The sequence below is a fragment of the Manacus vitellinus genome, unplaced genomic scaffold (assembly GCF_001715985.3).
Source record: "Manacus vitellinus isolate BGI_N305 unplaced genomic scaffold, ASM171598v3 scaffold_12_pilon, whole genome shotgun sequence".
NCBI classification, from domain to species: Eukaryota; Metazoa; Chordata; class Aves; order Passeriformes; family Pipridae; genus Manacus; species Manacus vitellinus.
This window is the reverse complement of record NW_021938949.1, coordinates 2,133,664-2,156,043: the sequence shown is the minus strand read 5'-3', so window position 1 is coordinate 2,156,043 and position 22,380 is coordinate 2,133,664. Positions and strand designations below refer to the sequence as shown.

Genomic DNA, 22,380 nt, shown 5'->3' with positions numbered 1-22,380 from the left:
CCCGGATATTTGTTACCTGCTCTTAAAACTTTTAGAAAACTTCCTTGATGAGCCTTTTCTTTTTCTCTCCCTTTGTGTCATCATCTCTCTCTATGCCTGTTTTCACTTAGCAATGTGTTCAGCATCCTTGCTGCAGCTTCTTTCCTTTCCTTTTCTTGCCATCCTGGCATTCGACAAACAAATTGTGTGGCTTCAAAGCCTGAAGTGCCCGTGTTGCCATGTTTTCTGTACTCTTCCAAGAAGCATGGAAACCCGCCTTTGTTTGGTCCCAGGGGCACGGCACGCTGCCGCTGCCACCAAAGAGCAGCTTGCTTGTGGCACATCGTGCTGCAGCTTGGCTTAATCCTTGCCTGATACGCTTTTGAGATTTCATTGTTTCTCTGTAATTAGTGCTACAGAGGAGCTGAAAGAAATGACGAATTAGCGGGAGAGGGGGGAGTGGGGAGAGCAGGTGGTGATCGAACTAAACAGAGCTGCCAGAAAAGTAGGAGCAGCAGGGAATTAAATGGGAGGAGTCTCGAGTTCGGATGATTCGCTGCCATGTGCCCAGAAGGATTTAGTTTGGGATTTCATTACTGTTAAAATAATGCCACACACTCCTAACAGATCGGGTCCCTGCAGGCTGGGGCATTGTCCAAACACTTAGTGAAAAGCAGTTTTTGCCCTCAAGTCCTAGTGAGCATTGATCCCACAGACTCAGAGACTGGGAATGATCTGTAGCATGAGTGGTCCTGCTTTTAATTAGTCTGTATCTATTGTTTCTGGTAGTAACATCTTAAAACAATAAAACACAAAGCTATTCTTTGTGTAGTCACTTCTATAACCCCCTGGACTTCATCTTGTGAAAGATTTGGTCTCCAGGAGTGGTATTGCATCCGGATCGTAAGAAGCACCTCTGCCAGTCGTGCTTACACCAGCTGAGTTTAACTGGCACAAAAATCCCAGGATGTCATGTTGTGGGGGGAAGCAGGAGTGTGCTGACACTACTGAGCATCTGAGATAGTCTTTGAGCACAGATACTCTCATATCAATGAGGGCTGTGAGATGAAAATACACACTGAAGAACTAACTGAGGAGTGCAAAGGGTTGTGTGACAAGACAATCCTCTGAGGTGCGCAGTTGTATATTCTTAACAGCGTCTGGCTTGTGTTTTCAGCCTCTATTACTATGCACCAAGACATCCAAAGAAAGAAATCACAATACTGGTGCTTTGAATGTGTCAGCAGCAACATTTCTTCTGGGATCTGACACTTTCCAAAGAAATGATACCGTGTTTGTTTTTTATTCCGACTTCCAAAAGGCGATTGCAGTAGGGAGACCAGCAGTGCTTGGAAGTGCGAACTCACTTCTGCCTTTTGCCAGCATTTCTGTGTGCTCTGCCCTCTTTGTCTTGAGTCTTTATGTGGTTTTACTGTTTTTTCCCCACCAGAGAAGCTGCAGAAAAAAGTTAGGAAAGCAGGTACTGGGTGGAGAGGAGCACATCAGTGCCACCCAGGATTCCCAGTGAATGGGAACACATCTGTGCTGGGACTGATGCTTTGCTGCTGGATTCCTGCACCTGCTGCTTGCCAGGCAAAGTGACCACAGGGAGTGTGTGTGGAGGTTTGCTTTTGGGATGTTTGTCCCCTGCATAATGTTGTGTATCTCGGCCCTGCTCCTGGCAGTGTAGCCAAACTCTGCTGTCAGAACCTCCCCACTTTGCTCTTTCTGAGTGCTTTGTGTTAAATATCTGCCCATCATCTCCAGCTTTTGCTCAAGATCCTGCTTATAGCACTCAAATTTCATTTTTAAAGTCCCTTGTAAATATTTTTGCTACTATTGCTGTCTTTTTCTTCCACCTAAGCTTTGCTTTGCTCCGTGCTCTGAAAAACTTGTGCAAGTAATAAATGGCCTCAGTCTTGAACTTCTTAAAAACCCATTTGCTTTGTGAAATAGTTCAGCTTTAGCAACCTTAGCATTTTGTGTTCTGCACATTGTTGCCTTCTGGGATTAAAATGTAAACTCCTGAATGCAGGGAATCCCTGGCAAGCTGATGCTGTTGTCCAGGGTGCACTGGCAATGCCATATAAAGTGAAGTCAAAGTCCTGTAGCTCCACTGTAGCAGGTTCTGGTTGAAGATTAGAGGAGCAGTGTCCCACAGTTCAGGACTTTTCAATTTATTTCAGTGTGACTTTGAATGGAGAAGTTTTTCTGTATCTTTCAAGGCTGGATTTCAAGCTCTTCCCCCCCCCACCCCGGAACTTTATTTGAATTTATCTTGGTGCAACTTGCTGTGAGAAGAACATTGATGGTGGTTGTAGGGAGCTTCAGTAGCCTTTGAAGACGAGATTGAAAACTTTTGCCTCCAGTTTATGTGAATGTACTAGACAAAAATCACAAAGCTTGCAAAAATGTGCTTTGTCTGGATTTCAGAATCTGGAAGCAGTTTTTATAGTGTTAAGGACAAGAGAATCTGGTAAAATAAGTGTCTTACTGCAAAATGCAGAATAGTTGTTCTCATCTCTCTCCTCAGCCTAAATGGGCTCATGGGTTATGCCTTGGATAATAAACAAAATATCCGTGGGTTTATTTTTATTAGCATTTTTTAGGTATTGGCAATAGGAAGCTCTTGAACTATTTTCCACCTATCCTACCTCCTTTTTTATTAATTTGGATTTACTCTTTTCCAGTGAAGCCTGTAAATGTGAGGAACCAAGATGAAGGTAGAAAGTAAAGTAACAAGGTGTCCTATTGATGAGACGTGAATGTTGCAACAATTTTTGTAGGCCAGCAAAAATAGACTTAACATCAACTAGATTTTAAGTCTCACTGTTGCAATCTCCTTTTGATATGAAAGAGTATGATATTGCTGAGCAGTTTAAATCCAGAACTCTTATGCCTGGTTGTAGCAGTTTGAACAACTGTACATTAAAATGCAATATTTTTTCCCTGTTGGAATTTAAATGTTCTCTGGCTGTGGTTCTCAACCCAGACAGCGAGGCGGTGTGAGAACTGGAGCTGAACCTGCTTGAATGAAACCTACCTCGTGTCTTTGCATGAAATGAGGAGAGATGAGAACAGCAATTAGTACCTAAAAATATTTGAAAAATCTCATTAGTTTTGGTAGCAAAGACTGTGGCTTGTTTTGACACTTTGGGTGAATACATCAGGTTAAAAGTCTGTGTGACCTCAGTGGCATTGCTTTTAAAAGTACATGAGTAGAATCACTCCTCTGTTATAGGGAAGCTGGAATCTGGATGGATTTTTTTGTCTGCACAGCTGTAACGATCCCTGGAAGGGATCATAAAGATCCACTTGTTTTCCTTCGGTTTGCCCAGCACTTGGCTGTGGCAGCTGAACTGACCCATGGGGCTGCACAGACCTGACTGGGGAGACCTGGAGAGCCTTCACTGGATTTTCACTTGGCTCTACTGTCTTTACCCTCTGGCATTCGTAATTTTGTTGTCTGGCCTCTCTCCCTTCCTGCTGAAGTCTGTAAGATGTTGCTGACTCTCTTTTTCACCCCCAGGGAGTGGAGCGACTGCGGTGGTGCAGGCGGCCTTCTGCATTCCGAAGAAGGAGAAGGTGGCAATTAAACGGATCAATCTGGAGAAGTGTCAGACGAGCATGGATGAACTCCTGGTATGCAACCAAAATTGTCTGGGGAGTTGTATTTCAGTTATCCCTGAAATATCTCTTTGCTGAGTGCCTTAAACAGCCTTTCTTGAGGTGGGGTGAAGGTGAGGGGACTTGACTGACTCCTCTAGAGGCAACTCAGTTGTCCTGGTTGAGGGACACGGTACTTAAAATGTTAAAAAGATCAACTGTTGCAGAACTTCAGACTGTTTGTTTAGAGCTAAGCACTTTGTATAATCCCTTTGTTTTGAACAGTTAATGTGCAAGTGTGAAGCTCAGCTGTACCCACCACCAGAGCTCTGTGGTTTGAGGGGGTCCAGAGCTACATGCTTCCAGAACCTTTACAATTTAAGGGAATGGCTTTGCTTTCTTTTCCCTTCCTGCATTTCTTTACAATTTTTCCCCTTCACCTGCAAAGAGAAAAACTAAATGAATTAGCTGTTGTTCCTAATCTCTCTCTGGTACTGATGCCAGCTAAAGGGATCACTGACATACTGCAGGCTGCCATATGGAAACCCCCATAATTCCGAGTTCAGGACAGGAGAGAGTCCTTTGGAGCTGTAGCTCTGTAATTTCCTTCTGCTGTGTGTCTCTTCTCAAGGTTATCTCAATGAAAAACAGATTCTTGCAGAGGTAGCCGTGGTAACTGAAACTGCCCTTTTCTCATCTGGCTCGGATGTTGCTGGGCTTGGTTTTCTCCTCTCCCTGTGTGTGTGACCTGGTGCTTCTGCAGTGCTGCAGTTCTCACCTCACACGTGGAAGATCCCTGGATTTAAGCCAGGCAGAAATGGACATTCCTGTGAACATTGAGGTGTCTCCACTAAAATGAGAAAGCTCTCTGGGGTCAAACTTTCTATAGTAAATATTGACGTAGTAAAAACTGGGGAGATGAGGCCTCCTACCATCTTTTCTCTAAAGCAACTGTCTAGGATTTTTATAATACCGCCTGTCTGTCCACTTACAAACAACTTCTATAGTGTTACCTCAGGCACTTGTTTTTGTGGTTGCAGAAAGTAAAACAGGGGCAGAATTTGGGAATCCTGGTGAACTTTACATCTGTATGATCTTCAGCAAATCACCTGAACCATGGTTCCGGTTTCTGTTTAGTGACTGATGATATTTTTATCATTATAGGGATCTGCAAATCTGCCCTTGTAAGGAGGAAAGGCTCCATCCAAGCTGTCACATTTTCATGCTTTTGTGAAGGGTTGCGTGTAGGACTCTTAAGGTGGCCTGTGTGCAAATCCTCTTATGGCTCATGCTGGAGTTCAAGATCTCTTCCCTTTTCACAGTTGGTCTTTTTGTCCTGATACCAACCCTTGGTACCCTTTTCAAGCCTTTTATGTGGCTTGTCCACACTGCTCTCAGCTGTATTCCTGACTGCATTGTCACGATGTAGTAATTGAGATTGTCAGTCTTTGAGTAATTGCCAATTCTGACTAAAAGGGTTGGGTTCAGAAAGAGATGCTGTGCACACTTGGCATGTAATTTTATATAAGTACTTCTAATTGCATATTTTAAATCCCTGACTGACCTGGTCCTCACAAGGATTTTTCCTGTTATGGGTAGGATTGCAGTGTCTTGCAGTTGTCAGGTCTCTGGAGCTTCCAGTTTTGTGACCAGGTCTAGAGTGAGTCCTTCTCTAGGCTTGGGTATGCAATTATTCTTGAACCTAAAGTCATGGGGGAGGGGAGAGGATGGTTCTGAGCTGTAGCAGCTTCCTGGGGCACTAGCTGCTGAGGTAGACATGTTGTGTAAAAAGTGTTTTCCCTGGGTTTATTTTGAACTTGTCAAGTTTATGGGATGTTGATTCCCAGTGCAAGTCGAAAGGATGGAAGTTCCTGATTTCTCTGCTCTGTGCTCTTACCTTCACTTCTTTTTATCTTGTTTCCATATTTGCTTCTTCCCTAAAGTAAATATTCTCAAGTTTTACAGTCTTGCAGTCTCCCTTTGTGGCAGTTCCCCAATTAGTTTAATTAACTTTTTTGAGCAACTACTTCTTACTGAAGGATTGTGTGGTTTTTGGTTTTTTCCCCCAAGGAAGGTAACTATAAATCCTTGCAGATTACAGTTGTTTAAAGAAGCAAATGCAAATAGAAAGATGATGAGTTCATACTGGGGTGTGTTATACCCCCTCCTTGCTTTCTTCTCTCCCTCTGTGCAGTTAAAAACACGAGCTGGCCTTTCATTAGCTCTCCTTGCTCTGAAGGCTTCTGAGCACAATAGTCAGTTCACTGTGAACTTTGCTGGACTGCCTGGGGTCAGGACAGTGCTCTGGTGTTAGAGCAGTGCCCACTCGTCGGGCAGTGTGGTGGCAAAGGGAAGATTGTGCTTAAATGATTTTATAATTATTTTTCTACAGTGCCTCAGACCCATAGCCTTCTCTTTATTCCCAGCTAAAGGATAAAACAGTTGCTTGGGAGAGGGTAGGGAGAGCAGCAAACATTTCTGCCATCCTGATAAGGATGGTTTGGTTCTTCTCCATCTCTTTCAATGTCCATGCTGCTTAGTGGTTGGCACTTCCACTGCTTGGGATGGAGGAGAAGAGGAAGGTTAATTTGGAGTGGGGTTAGGAAATGCAGAGTAAGTGGCTCTATCACCAGCTGAATGGATGAGTGGCCTTGAGCTTCCTTGAGCCTGGCATGTTCCCAGAGGCCAGGAAATCCAGGACCACCTTCTGGCTTGTGGAGATACCATGCTTAGAGTGATTTAAGTGGTATGACTTGGCTTGTTAAAGGTATTGATCTTTATCCTTGTATTTCAACATACACTTGAACCGTGTGGGTGGTCAGGGATAACCTGCAGGCTTTGCATACCCCATATGACATTCTAGGTTAATGCAGTGGATTAATTTATTGTTGCTACAGGGTATGGAAAATGCAGGAAGGACCAATTTTTTGAATTAAGAGCGAGCCAAGTCAAGGGCATTCAGCTCTTCAGCTGAAGTGCTAATTGCTATAAAGAATGTAGGCAGCAGGAGTAGTGCCATGCAGAGATGTGCTTTTTTCTAGCCCAGCTACCGAATTAGGTGATGTTAATCAGAAATTTATTTCAGTGCTTGATTTCTGTCTTTTCCCCTGTACGTTTTTGAATGCTCCCAGATCCTTCCTGCATGTGGATTCAGCTGACAGCAAAGTACAGTATAGCTTGTAATGATTGTTACTCAAGGGTGTGACTGGGAGTGGAGTGTAAGGAGAGGTGGTCAAATACAGTGTGGCCTACAATTCATCTTGGACTTCTTGATTTATAACTGAAGTTCCGCTTCTTATTTGTCTTACAGCCCAGGGTAGTTAACAAGCATGTAGCATTTGGTGTGTGTTTGAAAGCAGTCTGCCCATGTGTTGTCCTTCACAGCTGCACACTGTTGAGTGCTGTGTTTGGCTCTTACTCTTTTCCATTGTGGGATGCTGGTTGCTTTGCTGCTGTTGCCAGTCCTTGAAACACAGTGGTGTAACATCTGCCTCAAAATAACCCTGCCTCCAGCTTTTTTCTTGTATGACTGTGTTTTCTTGTTTTAAAGAATTACTAATCTAAAAGGCCTTAAACCTCCCCTCTGCCCACAAACTCCACTTCATTTTCATGCAATTAAAACTGAGTTTTCTTTCATCCAGATGTTTGTTTTTTTTTTCCTCCATGAGTAGCAGATGATGTGGATTGTCACCTTAGCAGTTACCAGGAATACTGAACAGCAGAGAGGGCAACATAAGATATGGGATATTTTACACTGGGCTAGGGTGACTCAGCAGGAGACAGGTTAAGGAAAGAGCATGGGAGATGTGGTGTTTCTGCTCCTAGGAAGAGATTCCAAATTCTAATAGGACTGGACCTGACAGGTCTACACACAAGAAGAGTGAAGGGAAAGTACTGCTCTCCCACTGCTGTGGTCAGAGGGCTGTTGGGGAGGCAGAGGGAACAAGTTGAACTGCAGTAAATCAGAAATGTCCTTTAGAATTTCATGGAATTAACCTGGGGAACTTCTGCCAAAAATACGGAGATCAAACATTGCGTGAGATTAAATAAATCAACCTATAGTTGAGAAGGTTAAATTAGATAGGATTTAAAAAAAGGATTATGAACTCCCCTGGTTTAGAGCATAAGCCAACTGTTAACTGCCCAGGCTTAGTCAGAAGTCTCCCCTCTGGGCAGATAACTGTGTAACTGCTTTTTATAGGGTTTTTACACCTTCTTTTGAAGACTTGGACAGGATATTGAGCTGCCTTTGATCTGACAGAGCAGTTCCTACAAGTGGATTAACCAGACTGTAAGGTTGTTGGGAACAAAGCAGCAGGCTAGTGTAGTAGTAGTACAGACCTTTCATCCATGTCTATCATCTGATGGGAATTGCCATTATAATTCCATTTTCAGGTCTGAGGACCTTTACACTTGCCCCAGGGGAAAAAGTCCCCAAGTGTCAATGCCAGGGAATCTGATGTATAATATGTGGCTTCTGCATGGTCATTTGATATGCCATGTTGTGTGTTTCTTGCATGATGGGATTGCAACTTTACACAAGACTTAAACCTACGCTGGGTACAGCTTGGTTGGATTGTTTTTCAAAGCAGCAACAACAGAAATAGTAATTGCTGGGCTGGCTGAAGTTTTTTTTTTGTTGTTGTTATTATTGTTGGTTTTTTTGTTTTGTTTTATTTTAGTAAAGTTCATAGGAACATCAGGATTAATGGTGCATGAAATCCTGAATGTAGAATGTCTTCCTTCACTTGTACTGGATGAGCATGAGATGGTGCATGTAAAGAACTTCAGTGAGTTCACAGTTGTCTGTGGGGACTAATCACACATTTAAAGCTTTGTTGAGCTGTAAGCACCTAGTATAGATCTGAACAACTGAGGGTCAGTGATAGGTTACTTGGTGATGAGGGTAAAGCTGTCAGTCACTTGCTCATTTGCTTGGTGGCTGAAACCAATAAAAATGGCTGTGGATGAGCTGCTACACCACAACAGTCTTAAATGTTTTCTTCCTTCAGTAAGTTGTCACTAATACTGCATGAATTAATGATCCACTGAATAATGCTGAAGAGTAAGAGTAGCCATCGAAATGGGCAACTGCTGAATGACTTGCCATGGGGGTGTTTTGTTCCCATCACCTAAGATTAATTAATGATGAAGTCTCTTTATCCCTTTCAGAATTGTTTCTTTTCCAACGTCGCTCTAGGGCTTATCTAACCCCTCTTTACTCATGCCACTCTAGCTCTTGTAGCCACATCTTGAGGTAAGGAGTTGAATAATCCAAGGAGTGGAAGTTGAATCAGAATCTCTGATTTTAAGCTTTTTGCTTTTTTTGCACCTCCTTATAAAAACATCTCTGAAATTGATTGTGATGGAAGAACATGTTTGGGGTTTTTTTCTTTGTTGTTATGCTTATGTTTTGAAAGAGGAATGAATTAATATTCTCAATTTCCCAACCTTTTAGCTAAACCATTTGAATTTCAGTTGGAGCAAAATGTGAACAGTTATGGCTGCCTGTAGGACTGGGGCTATAAATCCTGCTTTAAAAGGATGAAGAGCAGCTTTAATGCCTTATCTCTCAGCTGAAATCTCATGGTTTATGATCTTTGCCAGCCATAGTTGAAGCACTGGTGTTTTCAAGGGGTGATCACATCTGACCTCCTTTGATTTCTCCCCAAGCTGTACTTTTCCTTCCCCAATTCTCTTATGGTCGTGATTGCCTTCAAACAGGGCAGTCAAGCTGGCAGCTTTCTGGATTCCTCTGAAGTTGCAGGTAGCCACATGAAAGCATTCTGCTGCTGTGCTCTATCTCTTGAGTTCATGTCAACATGTAGGAAGTAAAACTAAATAAAGCATGATTTTTATCCTTGTGTTTGAGAGCCAAGTGCCTTTGAAGCAAACCTCAGGGGCAGATAAACACAAAGACTAGAAGGTGATGATGTGAACAGAAAACACCATTAAGAAAGTTGAGCTGTAGCTAAAACAGCCTTACCCGCTCCTATTAACTTAAACTTCAGTTATAAGGCAGTGGGCAAATAAACCCCCTTCCAAAACAGCAGATCTCCAGAAGTATGTCTGACTTACAGGAGACTAATAGGTTTCTTATGATTCTAAATTATACTTCACAGCAGTTTTATTACTGTTTTGCAAGCCTTGAAATGTTTCTTTTATTGCCCGTAGCAGTACTGAAAACATTTGTCAGAACCCTTAGTGGAAGCCATGGAGGCATTTAGAGCTAATCCCAGTCTATTTGCTTTTGGTGTTTGACAATGCAGATATTTTTAATATCTTGCCCAGGGTAAGCATGTAACCATTTCCAAACCATTGCCTGTGTCTAGACATGTTGTTGTCAGTAATTCATTCTCCACAGCTGAGCAGAAAGCAGAGCACTTTATGGGAATTGGCAGGAAGGCTGTCTCTCATCACTGGAGCCATGGAGTGTGAGGGGTGTTGGGTGGAAGAGCTGCCCGTCACCCACCGGATCTGCTCATGGCTTGGGGGGGTCTGTGTCAAGTGACCCATGACTGTTGACACAGAGGGAATAAAGCAACATTTCCAGCTTAAAACTTGTGTAGAGCAGCCCAGATAAATGCTGGTGTTTAGCACTGACATAATTACGGAGGTGTGGAAACCGCTGAGATTTTTATTAGGAGTCTTCCAATAGAGTTTTGATGCTGGGGAAATTAAGGGAAGCAGAGTTGTAGCTCAGTTATCTGGGGATAGCAGTCCTGTTAAGAGCGTGGGGAGAGGAAACCTCTGCCTGCTTTGGCTTTGTTGTGTTTAAAGAGCAGCAAGCTCTCAAAAAAGCTTTAGAAATAGTATTAAAGCTGTGCTTACTACCCACAGAAGGGCTGTTGCTGCATTTTATCCCCAACTGCTCCCTCGTTCTGTAAGTATGCATTTGAGCAGAGCTTTCCCAGTGATCCTTGACTGGGATTCCTGCTTTAGGAGCAGCCCTTCAGCCCTTGCATTTGTGCTGCTGGAGCACAGACTGTGCATGCATGGCACAGCTGGCTGGGTTTCAGTTATGCCAGGAAGCATTTTAACACAAATCCTGCTGTGATTTGCCACCATCACTTAAAACGATTGTATGTGCTGAGCCTTCAGGATGTTGGTGCCGTCTTTAGGGTGAGGAGGAACCAAGCTTTGATGTAGGTGTGAGATTAGCCTAGAAAACTGCTGAAAATGAGGTGGGGATCTGTGGGTGGGAGGAAAAATCTGCCTGGCTGCTGCTCCTTCTGATTGGTATTAATGTAAAAACATTGAAAATCATGGGCTGTGATGCAGTTAATTATTCAGAGCTGTGCTACACTGTGTGAGAAATGGATTAATCTGCCTCTGTTACACATCCTCTGGCTGACAGAGGTGTTTAATTGCATAGATCAGGCTTGTGATTATTTATTTTCCTTCTTTGTGCACCAAAGCATATGACAGGCTTGAGCTATTTTTCTTTAATTTATTTATTTTGTTAACTGTGCTTCCCAGCCTGGGGAGCAGATTGTGGTAGTGAATGAGAGAGGAAGTTCTTGAAAAATAATAAAATAGTAACTAAGTGTTGCAGAATGCCTGAAAAAGGCCATTTTACAGGGTTGTGCAAATGGCAAAGATCTGATTCAGGTCTAGGCTCTGAAATAAACTTGGTCCAGACTTTGTGTCATTGCCTCCTGAATTGCAGTGGAATACACTAATATATATAAAATATGCAATGTTTGTGTATATTTCTTGTATTACTCTTTTGATCTCCCAGGGAGCTGCTTCAAAATATTTGAATGGTCTAGCTAAAAAAAAGATAAAAACAGATCCTGTAGATCATTTCTGAGTGGTGGGTTTGGGGCAGGACTGGCTGATAGGATGGATCACCAGTCCTGCCTGCTGCTTTCTGCCTCAGTTTCCTCTGGTGCCACTTGTGCACATGTGGTATTTTTTAGTTGTCAGAGAGAGAACTACAGAAAGCCATAGAAAACCCCAAAGCTGCTGATTTATTTCCTTTTTGAAAAATGGCTTGATACAAGTGAATGTTTGCAAGGAAGGGAGCTGGAGCTGTCAGAGTAAGCAGAGGATATTGTTTTAGGCTGTATTTATTTTCACAGAGTGGTTTTTAGGCAAAGAGTGTCTACATGGAGATGAATAGCCTATTCCCCACTCCTGAAATATCCTTTCCTGTTTAGAAGGATTCTTCTTTAATCTGCTTGTTGAAGTTTCCTGGAAAGTTGGTGCCTCTTCTGGGGGAAGCAGAAAGAGGAACCGATTGCTTTGGATTCCTCAAATGCACCTATTCCCTGAAAAGCAGTATTAAGTGGATAAATCAACATGAGCCTGTTCCTTTGGAGCTGTGATTGCCAGTAAAGCCTTGCCAAGGGGAAGCAGTTTGCCTCTGCGCTGTGCTCGGTCACAGGCAGAGCTTTGCACATGAGCAGGAGAATGTGCTGCGTTTGTGGGGTGTCCTGGACACGAGTAAATTCTCCTCAGAGCTCTCTCTTGTACTTCAAACCAGGGAGGTCTTGTGCTTAGAGGGGGGAAAGGATCAGGGTGTGAAGGACCCTTGCTCTCCTCCTTCCCCATGAGTTTGGGATTATGGGGTCAGCTAAGTCTGTGTCATGGGGAAGAGGCTGACAGTGAGCAGGGATTAAACCTTTGAAAAGTGAGTGGCATCCACATGTTCAGTGAAGGAATGTCTTAGTTGAGAGCTGAAGTTTGGGGTATGAGGGTCTGCTGTGGGTGATGCTGGAGGGAACAACTTGACAGGTTGGGGAACTTGGCTGAAGGTACAACTTGGCTAAAGCACAATGGCTCAGCTGGGTGCAGTGCAGGGTGCCAGGCTTGGCTTAAGGGATGGCTTTTGTCTATGGACAGCCAAGAAACTGTGAGGCTTTCTGTCCAGACTGGTGATTTGTGCTTGCATAATGAAATCAGTCAGTGCTTTCTGTGGTGGTGTTCCTGCCCAAAACCTGGAACACCTTGACCCTTAACCCGTAACCAAATCTAAGACTAAGCACGGTCAAAACTCAAAACAGTTTAATATCTGAACATATTTCATATTGTCCTCCATCTGTAGTAGCTAATGACTTTCTAATCTCAAAGTGATTTCCCTCTTCTTCCAGTGTGACAAAGGATACAGCTGTCCTTTGTGCCTTCAACCTGATTGAGCTAAGCCATCTGCTTTCCTGCTGGGAAGAAACGTTAGGAATAAGAGGCCTTTTTTTCCCAGAGGTAGATATTTCCCTTTCTCATCCAAATGATAGTCTTCAACAGATTAAGCATCTGCTGTGTAATGTCTTAATGAAAGGAGAAGTCAACAGGAACTTCTTAGGTCAGAGATGTGTGAATTCTTGGGAATATTCTCTTGTGGCTGCATGCAAGTGTTTTGGTTGCCACCACTTCATTGTCCTTGACAAAGACTTCTTGGTCAGTTTTTTCTTCCTTCTGGACAGGCAGGCAGAGCACCCTAAAATACCTTTGATGCAGTCTGAGTGTTTAGAGTATTTCTGGATTTCCTTTCTTTAGCTTCGAGTTATCCTTTTCCTTTGCACCCTCTTTGTGTCTTGAGGAAGATGAAGATAACTTCTGTGCCCGAGGGGTAATAATCACTGGGTCCAACTGCTAATGCTTTATTTTTCTCTACAGAAAGAAATTCAAGCCATGAGTCAGTGCCATCACCCCAACATTGTATCTTACTACACATCGTTCGTGGTGAAAGATGAGCTTTGGCTGGTGATGAAGTTACTTAGTGGAGGTGAGTGGTGCAATTTCTTTACCCTAAAAGGCAACGTAAAAACCTGTCTTCCTGTAGTACCCTTTCCCTTATTTACCTCCTAAGCTTCCCACTTGTGAATTAAGAGATTTCATAGACTCGTAGAGTTTAGGTTGGAACAGACCTTTAAGATCATCAAATTCAACCATTAACCCAACCCTCCCAAGGCCACCACTAAACTGTATCCATAAGTGCCACATCTGCATGTCTTTTAAATACCTTCAGGGATGGTGACTCCTGCAGACTACCTGGGCAGCCTGTTCCAATGTTTGACAATGCTTTCCATGAAGAAATTCTTCATAATATCCAATCAAAACCTCCACTGTGCAACTTGAGGTCATTTCTTCTTGCCCTATCACTTGTTACCTGGGAGAAGAGCTTGACCCCCACCTGGCTACAACCTCCTTGTAGAGAGTGATGAGGTCTCTCCTGAGCCTTTTCTGCAGGCTAAACACCCCCAGCTCCCTCAGCTGCTCTGCATCAAACTTGTGCTCCAGACCTTTTCCAGCTCCACTAACCTTCTCTGGACCTGCTCCAGCACCCCAATGTCTTTCTGCTCATGAGGGGCCCAGAAGTGCACACAGGACTTGAGGTGCCTCACCAGTGCCGAGTACAGGGGCAGAATCACTTCCCTGGTCCTGCTGGCCACACTGTTCCTGATACAAGCCAATGGATGTCATTGGCTGTCTTGCCCACCTGGGCACACCTGGCTCATGTTCAGTTACTGTCAACCAGCACTCCCAGGTCCTTCCCCACTGGGCAGCTTCCCAGGCACTCTTTTCCAGCCTGTAGCACTGCCTGGGGTTGTTGTGACCCAAGTGAAGGACCTGACACTTGGCCTTGTTGAACCTCATACCACTGGCCTCAACCCATCTCTCCAGCCTGTCCAGATCCTTCTGTAGAGTCTTCCTACTCTCCAGGAGATCAATGCTCCCACCCAACTTGGTGTCATCTGCAAACTGACTGAGGGTGCACTCGATCCCCTTGTCCAGATCATCAGTGAAGGTGTTAAACAGGACAGGCCCCGATGGTGAGCCCTCAGGGACACCACTGGTGACAGGCTGCCAACTGGATGTAGCACCGTTCACCACCACTCTTTGACCTTGTCCATCCAACCTCTTTTTACCCAGCCAGTTTCTCTGGCAGAATGCTGTGGGAAATGGTGTCAAGGGCTTGACTAAAGTCTAGGAGACAACATCCAGAGCCTTTTCTTCATCCACAGACAAGGGTCATCTTGTCATAGAAGGAGGTCAAGCAGGACCTGCCTTTCACAAACTCACAGTGGCTGGTTCTGATCACCAGGTTGTCCTGTATGTGTCGTGTGATGGCACTCAAGATGATCTGCTCCCTGATCTTCCCTGGCACTGAGGTCAGACTGACAGGCCTGTAGTTTCGTGGATCCTCCCAGCCCTTCTTGTAGATGGGTGTCATATTTGCCAACCTCCAGTCAGCTGGGACGTCTCTGGGGAGCCAGGAATGCTGGTAAATGATGGAAAGTGGCTTGGGGAGCACTTCCACCAGCCCCCTCAGTACTGTTGGGTGAATCCCATCCACACGTAGTCTTGTGTGTGTCTAAGTGGTGTAGCAGCTTGCTAACCTTGGATTTCCCCTCGAATTATGGGGGCTTCTTTCTGCTTCTCCATTCCTGTCTTCCAGCTCATGGGGGTGGGTAAATATTAATAAAAGAAATAAATATTTTAAATACATGAATAACAATATTTAACTTGAACCCATTCAGCTCAGAATTAGCTTCTCATGTTATGTACATCACTACTAACACTGAAACATGTGACAGTGTAGCTTTTTAAAATCACTGCATAGTTTACACAGAGCCAGGGAAATTTCCTCTTTCTGAGTTTATTCTCTCTGACACTGGAGAAACAGCTTTTTTTGATAGTGTTTAAAAAGTTCTTATCAGTAATGTTTTATTTGATGTCATAATATTTTCCAGGATCCCTGTTTAAGTTACAGTTGAGACAAGAAGTGGAATCAAGTTCTGGATAATAACACAAAGGACTGTTGCTAAATCTTAGGCCTGTGTTTAGGAAGACTTCATTTTCCTGGCATCCTAGTAAAAAGGAATTGAAAACTGAAAAAAAAAAATCCCTGTTTTCTTGCTTTCAAACAAAAACTTCTTGGCTTCTCTGTTCTTGGCTTAATTCTGAAAACTGTAAAATGCCAGAAGATGATGTGGAAAAATCTGGCTAAACCTGTTGGCTTTTTCCACAAGAGCTCAACAGTGCCCATAAAACATGTGTCTTTGAAGATGTTCTTTAGAGGATTTTAGCAGTTCTCTTGAGGGAAATCTCATTTCATACCAACTTAAGTCTATCTTAAAGGGTTTTTAATGCCTCCTGTGCTCATGTGTCGTTAAGCAATACTCTGTCTTTTCTTGGAGGGACATGTAACAGGTCATTAAAGATATGATGGCTGGTTGTGTGTGGAAAAGAGTCCCCTGCCGGCTTACAGCAAGTTTTGGTGTGTGTATAAAATGTGTATCTATGGGAAAATTTCCACAACATGAGGAAATGGCATTTCAGGGGTGCTGGAGATGCAGCAGCAATGGGCTTGGCCTTTTCCAGAAGAGTACACAACCTCTTTGAAGAAAATGCACAGCTGCCTCAGTCATTTCACAGCAGTTTTCTGTCTGAATCAAGTCACAGAGAGGCTCATCCTTGAACCACCAAATGCTGTTTCTGTTTGTTCTCAATTTTGTGTGGAGGTGGGTTTTTTTTTTATGTAAAGCTGGGAAAAAGTCAGGCTCTTTATGGACCATCATTTCATTATTGAGGCACCACAGATGTAAAGACTATGCTGGAAAATTTCTGGAAAAATAATCACTGCTTCAGAACCAGCCTCTTGGAGGTGTGAATGAAGACCTGCTTCTCATTTAATATTCCTTTTTAATGGGCTTTTATGTTATACAGCCTGATAATTGACCCTTGTTCAGCTCTGGCATTCAGTGGGGGACTTCCAGTAAAGCAGTGCTAGGAAATTTCACTGCTTCTTACTCTGTTGCATATGTTGGAGACCAGGGTCAGACCATAAAAGACAGACTAGTGTAATTCTTCCCCCTCCCAACATTTCTGGGAGTCTGTTAAATTTTCTCACTTAAAATCAATCATTTGAGGGCTGGAGGAATTGCTAAAGTAAATGGAAAGAGTTTGAGAATGACCTGGCAGTTTCTAAGCAAGAGGGTACCTTGAGAGGTATTTTTCAGCTGTTTTCACTTTATACTTTTTTTAAGTCTATGCTTGAGAAATCTCAGATCTCATAGGCAAATTCTACAGGACAGTCTTAAGGATGGAGAAAGAAACTTGTGTTTGGAGCTTTCTGACTGAAGAGCTTTTTCATTCACTTTTAATGAGACTATTTTCAGTTGGTTTTAGGCTGAGTGATTTATGTAACAAGAGACACTTTTAACACTGCTTCTCATTCCTTTGAGCGTAGTCCTTATCAGTAATAAAGTGACTCATTTTGCTGTCATTTGTCATCCAGTGGGAAAAATAATGACCTGGGTTTCTCAACAGGAAAAACCTTTGGGCTGGTTTATAAATCAGACAGCAAAAAAAAAAAAAAACAAAACCAACAAGAACAACAAACAAACAAAACCCCCAAACAAACAAAACCAAAACCAGGGTGCAGCCTAACTCTTTCATTCCATCAAACTACTCAGGAAGTGTGGACCGAGATTTGTACATCCCAGTGAGCACATGTGAAATATGTTTTGATGTCCATTCTGTATCTTGATTGTGACTTTTGTACTTGAGAATTTATTCTGGGTAAAAGTTCAGAATCTAATTGCTTCTTTTCCATCAGTGTACGCTGGCGTGTGCTTTCAGGCTGAAACTAGTTTTAATTTCAACCTACTTACTCTGACCTTATTACTTTGATAAACAGCCCACAAGACAGCCCAGTCTGTAATGCAAGCCTTTTTTGTTGTTGTTGTAAGTGCAGTTTAATTTATTTTCTGGCTGCAGTCTTTTTGATGAAATCCTAATCTAGCCATACATGCAAGTGTTTCAGAGATGTCTCTAAGGGAAAATACTCTAAATCCATGGAGTGCTGTTGTCTGACAGTGCCTGGCTCCTCTGAGCCGGCTGACAGTGCACTCAGAGGTACCTTAATTACCTGACTGACATTGTCACTGAAACAGAGCTGTTTGTCTCCACAAGTGCTGTGTTGGTGGAAGATACTGTTTTGTGTCTTTGGAAATCTCCAGCAGTGAGGAGGTGATGTGCTGGGGAGCAGCACAGAGCTGCTCATGTGCATCAGAGCCCAGTCAGGCCGGTTGGAATCACTGCTGGGAGCAGTTTGAACTGGCAGATTTGACACCGAAGCAGGTGTGGAGTTGCTGATGGCAGAAACGTGGCTGTGATGAGATCCAGCTGGTCCTGACACGAGGTGCCAGTGTGTCCAGTTACTGTGACACCCTCTTTCAGATGTGGTGACGTGTGTCTGTGTCAGCTTTCTGTTTCTGTTCCCTTCGGTAGAAATTTCAGACTCTTTTCTCTAAGGATGGAAGTTTTGTATGGATCTAAGCTTAGCAATGTCAACTTGACACCCCAGCCTTTGGGTCCAGTGTTACTCCAAGCTGAACTCCAATGGCTATTTCTAGACAACTGCTGACCTGCTCTTTGCCTCCCTGGCATTCCCCTGTCATGAATTTTACTCATGCCTTTTTAAAGCCAGCTGAAGCCCAGTCCTGCTCTCAAACTCCTGTGGCTTTTTAGTAGGAAGAGGAGCAGCTGTCCTTTTGTTCTTATGCTTTTACTGACCGTGACCTGCTTGCTCTTCTAAATTCTCACTGCATTTAACAAGAGCTCTCATTTCACAGGTGACCCAGGGCTGTAGATAACTCTGTAAAACAGTTGCTGCTATGAAACAGCTGGCTCTGGTGACTTGCTACATCACACAACAATTTTTACTGTCCTAACCCACAACCAGTGAGACCTCTAAAATATTTTTTAAACTGTATGCAAAACCTTTAAATATTGAAGCATTTCCAAATGGGGCTCTTGGATATTCTGCCTTCTGGAAGCCTTCTAATTAAATCTGCTAAGGAGATTACTGTATTGAAATAGTTAAACCTTTTATTTTCCAAAAGTTTACAGATTATCTGATCAACTTCTTACTTCAACCTTTGATCTCAAGTTCAGCAAGCCAGACCAAAAAGGAGGTAGGCAAGTCTTAGGTCTTGGGGACACAGGGCATCATGTTCCATTTCTGCTGTGTTATTCTCTGATCTGGCCTCTCCGAATTCCAACTGAATTATGATCAAAGCGTAAGCCACGGGTTCTTAGAAATCCTTGTGTTTATGTTGAATTATTTTCTTAGGAGAGAGCTATGCTGTTTTTAATCCATCCTGAGGGGTTTTAATTTTATTTGTAGAAGCACAACTTAATTTCAAACAATTAAGGATAAGAAGCAGGAGATGGGACTGTACATGATTGCAGAATGTACATGATTGTGTGTAGATACATCACCATTGTCCCCTGTAATAGGAAAAGCATGAAAAAATAAATAGTTTGTCTTCAGATTTTCTCCTATAAATGTTTTGATCTCAACTGCAATAGGCTGTTTTGCTCCCTTTATTGTATTATCTTATTTTCTGCCTTGATCTTGTCGTGTTTCTTAGGCATCAATGCTCTAGAGGGAAGGAGGCAAAAAATGGAATTTTCCTCAACTTTCCCTCTCAGGAGGTTTAACCGGGGTTAAGAAGAAACTTCAAAACTAGAAACTCCAGCAATCTACTGAAATGTCTTTTCCTTTGCTTTATATAATTTGTCCTTTCCCTTCCTTCAGTGTTCTCTTGCTGTATCTGTATTTCTCAGCCCCAGAAGTACCGAATCCAAGCAGCTCTTCCTTGTGCATTTTTTTCATCTGTTTGCCAGAGACTGACAAGGTGCAGATTCAGTTCCTGGCTCTGGTGACAGTCAGGCTCAACGAAACCGCTGGCTAGTGCTGGGATGTCTTAAAAGAAGCAGTGATGAATCTGCCAACTCCCAGTTCTCAAAGATGCAGCCTGTTCAGCATCAGTGTTCATCAGATTTAGGGCAGATTTTGGTTCTCACAAAGTTGTGTAGTAGTCCCCAGCACTGTTTTACATCCTATTTGTGCCAGGCCTTCAAATGGCAAATCAATGCAGGTACTGTTACCTGCCTTTTTTTTTTTGGTTGGAAATTAAATTAAGGCATTAAATTTTCCTGTTCTGCTTGCCAGACCAAGTTAAAGGAGGAATTTTCTTTGCATTTAACTTATCCTGTATCTTTGCTCTGTCACCTAAGTTATATTATAACACGCAAGATATGGTTCCCACAGCAACCAGCTCTGCTGTACATTTTTTTTGCCTCTGGGGACACGTAAGATTCCAGCTGGAATGCTCCTGCATTTATCTGTGATCTTGTTCCAAATCAGCTTTTCTTTCTGCTCAGGTTTTCGAGCCCTTCTCTGCTCAGCCCCATGTGCTGAAACATTAAGCAGTGTCACTGAAGACTGTTATGTGGATACTTTCTTCCTTTCCTGAGGAAGAATGTCAGAAACAGGCTTCCTAAATGCCATTCCACAGACTTGCTGGAGTAGGTGAGGTCAAAGAAATGTACTCTGGATTTGGAAGAGGAAGTGTTGATGTTTGTGGTGGTTTGCTGTCGAAAGTGAATCAGTGGAACAATGAGGACTTCTTGCCCTGAGGGTGTGATTACATGGAAGTTTTCTTCAGCAGCAAAGCTGATTTAAGGAGTTCCTGGCTGTTTGGTCTCCACCCTGCCTGCAAAACCGGATTACCAGTTACTGCAGTGATCCCACTTACAGTATGGCTTTGTAAGCTGGTGCATGGGCACAACAGGGAGCTGGTGAACTGTGGGACTCTGTCATCTCATTTTGTCTTTGGAGCAGCACAGAGTGCAGGGTGTTGAAAGAGACAGTTTTACTGGGTATGTGTGTAGGGTGCAAGGCAGGACTGCATTTGCTGGGATCCAAGACAGTCCATTGCAAATGGTCTGTCTGATGTCAGTGTACAAAAACTGAATATGTGTCTCTTACAAATTCAGGATATTAATCTGCTCGTGGGTTACTTGTGTCTTCATTGTTCAGATGCTGTTGTCATGGGTGGAAATCAGCTCTACTTGCTTCTGGAAAGTTGGCTTTGGTGGATTGAGTCAGGCCTAATCAGATAGTCTCTAGCCTTGCCAAAACGGGAAAAGACGACCGTGGGGCCTCTCGCTCTTTACTCCTGGGGGAAACTGGAGGGAGCAGTGGGACCCCTGTTCCTACTGTGCAGCTCTACAGACATTAGTCTGTCTGTCTGAAGAGCTGGAGTGAGCAATAAGGACTCCAGAAAAAGTCACTCACTGCATGTTTGCCTTTGACCTGCACTAGTTACAGGTGGGGCTCTATCAGGTGAGGATAAGTCTGTGTCCTGGGAGTTCCTGGTGACTTGTGCTGTCATTAGGAGCTACTGCATTAGCAGCTTTTGGAGCAGACTGGGAAACTTGGGAATTTCAGCAGAAGACCCCTTAGGTTTCAGTTGCTGTACAGTTGAGTACAGCAGTACAGAGTAGATGTATTCCATGACCACTAGTGTCAGAGTACACTGAGACATTTCAGTGATGAATGACAAACCATGCTAAATGCTTTATCAGATTGCACAACATCTCCTAGGCTTCCTGTTGATGTGCTGCACGGTGCATATTTGATGGGCAGAAATTTGTTTATAGCTGCATTTTTTTCCCCATCAATCCCTAAACGTTGTCTCCTTTCTTTTGTCTTCTGTTGGGTTTTGAGATTAGCTGCTCATCACTAGATTTCTTTAAACATCCTTGTTAATGACAGCATTATTTGTATTTATGGTTAGACTCCAGTTCTGGTCCTTTTCTTTGTGTCTTGTTTTGTCTTTTCCTGATATGCTTCCCTTCTGGGCTTGGAAGAGCTTTCCAGTCAGCTTCAGCCAAACCTAATTTCTTTTGTTCTCTCTCACTTGAGGCTGACTGACCCTCCTGTACTGTGAGTCTGTACGTCTGTACTTGCTACTTGTGCATTTTTAATGAAGAAAATCGTGAGGGAATTGTTGTAATCAAACCTAATGCCATGTGTGATACACACCAGAGTGCTTCATAATGTTATCTACAATTGAAGTTTTATTTTAGGGAGGAATCAAAGATGTTGTTTTTTCTTTTAGAGGCATTGCAGTGGATTTGTTTTCCCCTTGAAAATCTTGCAACTGTTCTATAATACAGAGCTAGGTGCCTTATTTCCAATGTGAATCCCATCTTCTGGCCACTAGATTATGGGAGACTTCTGTCTTACACAGTGAGATAGGACAGTTTGCACATGGAGCACAAATCCATAGTGAAACTGCATTTAATCAGAGATCCAGCTGCATTCAGATGTTCTCTCGCTTCCCCAGTTACTCCTAAACTGGTTTGGAAGCTGGCTCAGGAGCTGGCAGTGCCTGCTGTCATGCTGGTGTTTTCAAGCAGTGTGGTCAGTTTGTAAAGCACATGCTCTTGTGTGGTTTAGATTAAGGTTCCAGTTCAGCTGAGTTAGTTTCCAGTTCATTTTAGCAGTTATTGTATTGGTGGACTGGGAACAGCCCACTCTGTGCAAAATGATCTGGTTTTCCCCTTGGACTCAGGATGGGGCTCTGATCCACTGCTCTCTTGTGGAGTCGGTGTGAGTATTTGTCTGCATCCTGTTGCAGTGGAGTTCTTACCCTGGTGAGTGTGTCAACACTTAACTGGGACCCTTGGGAACAATTCTGCATTGAGTTTATCAGCCTGGTTCTAAAATCCAATCCTGACCTAGCTGAAGATGTTTTTCTTAACGGCCAAATTCCCATGACTTCTGCTTTCAAAGTAGTTTTTTGTTTGGCTGTGTGTTTCTGTTTGGAGTTCTGGGTATTCCAGTGCTCCATGCCAGGCTTCCTGAGCCAGAATGCTGGAAGATTTCGAGCATGGCACGAAGCAGTGCTTGGAAGTGCAGCTTGGCTTCTTCCTTTGTATTCCATGGTTCTGTGCTTTATGAAGTTGTAATTGAGTTGGGAATTGAGATCA

The 22,380-nt window shown here is 43.2% G+C and overlaps 1 protein-coding gene across 1 annotated transcript in view; it reads left to right on the top strand.

Moving 5' to 3' along the window:
* The first annotated feature begins 2,696 nt into the window (after positions 1-2,696).
* The window catches only part of OXSR1 (oxidative stress responsive kinase 1), a 73,567-nt gene continuing 53,883 nt past the window's right edge, over positions 2,697-22,380 (top strand). The window contains exons 1-3 of the mRNA XM_029957804.1: positions 2,697-2,709; positions 3,509-3,621; positions 13,204-13,312. Coding sequence (XP_029813664.1) covers positions 2,697-2,709; positions 3,509-3,621; positions 13,204-13,312 — 235 coding nt within the window. The remainder of the gene's footprint in view (positions 2,710-3,508; positions 3,622-13,203; positions 13,313-22,380) is intronic.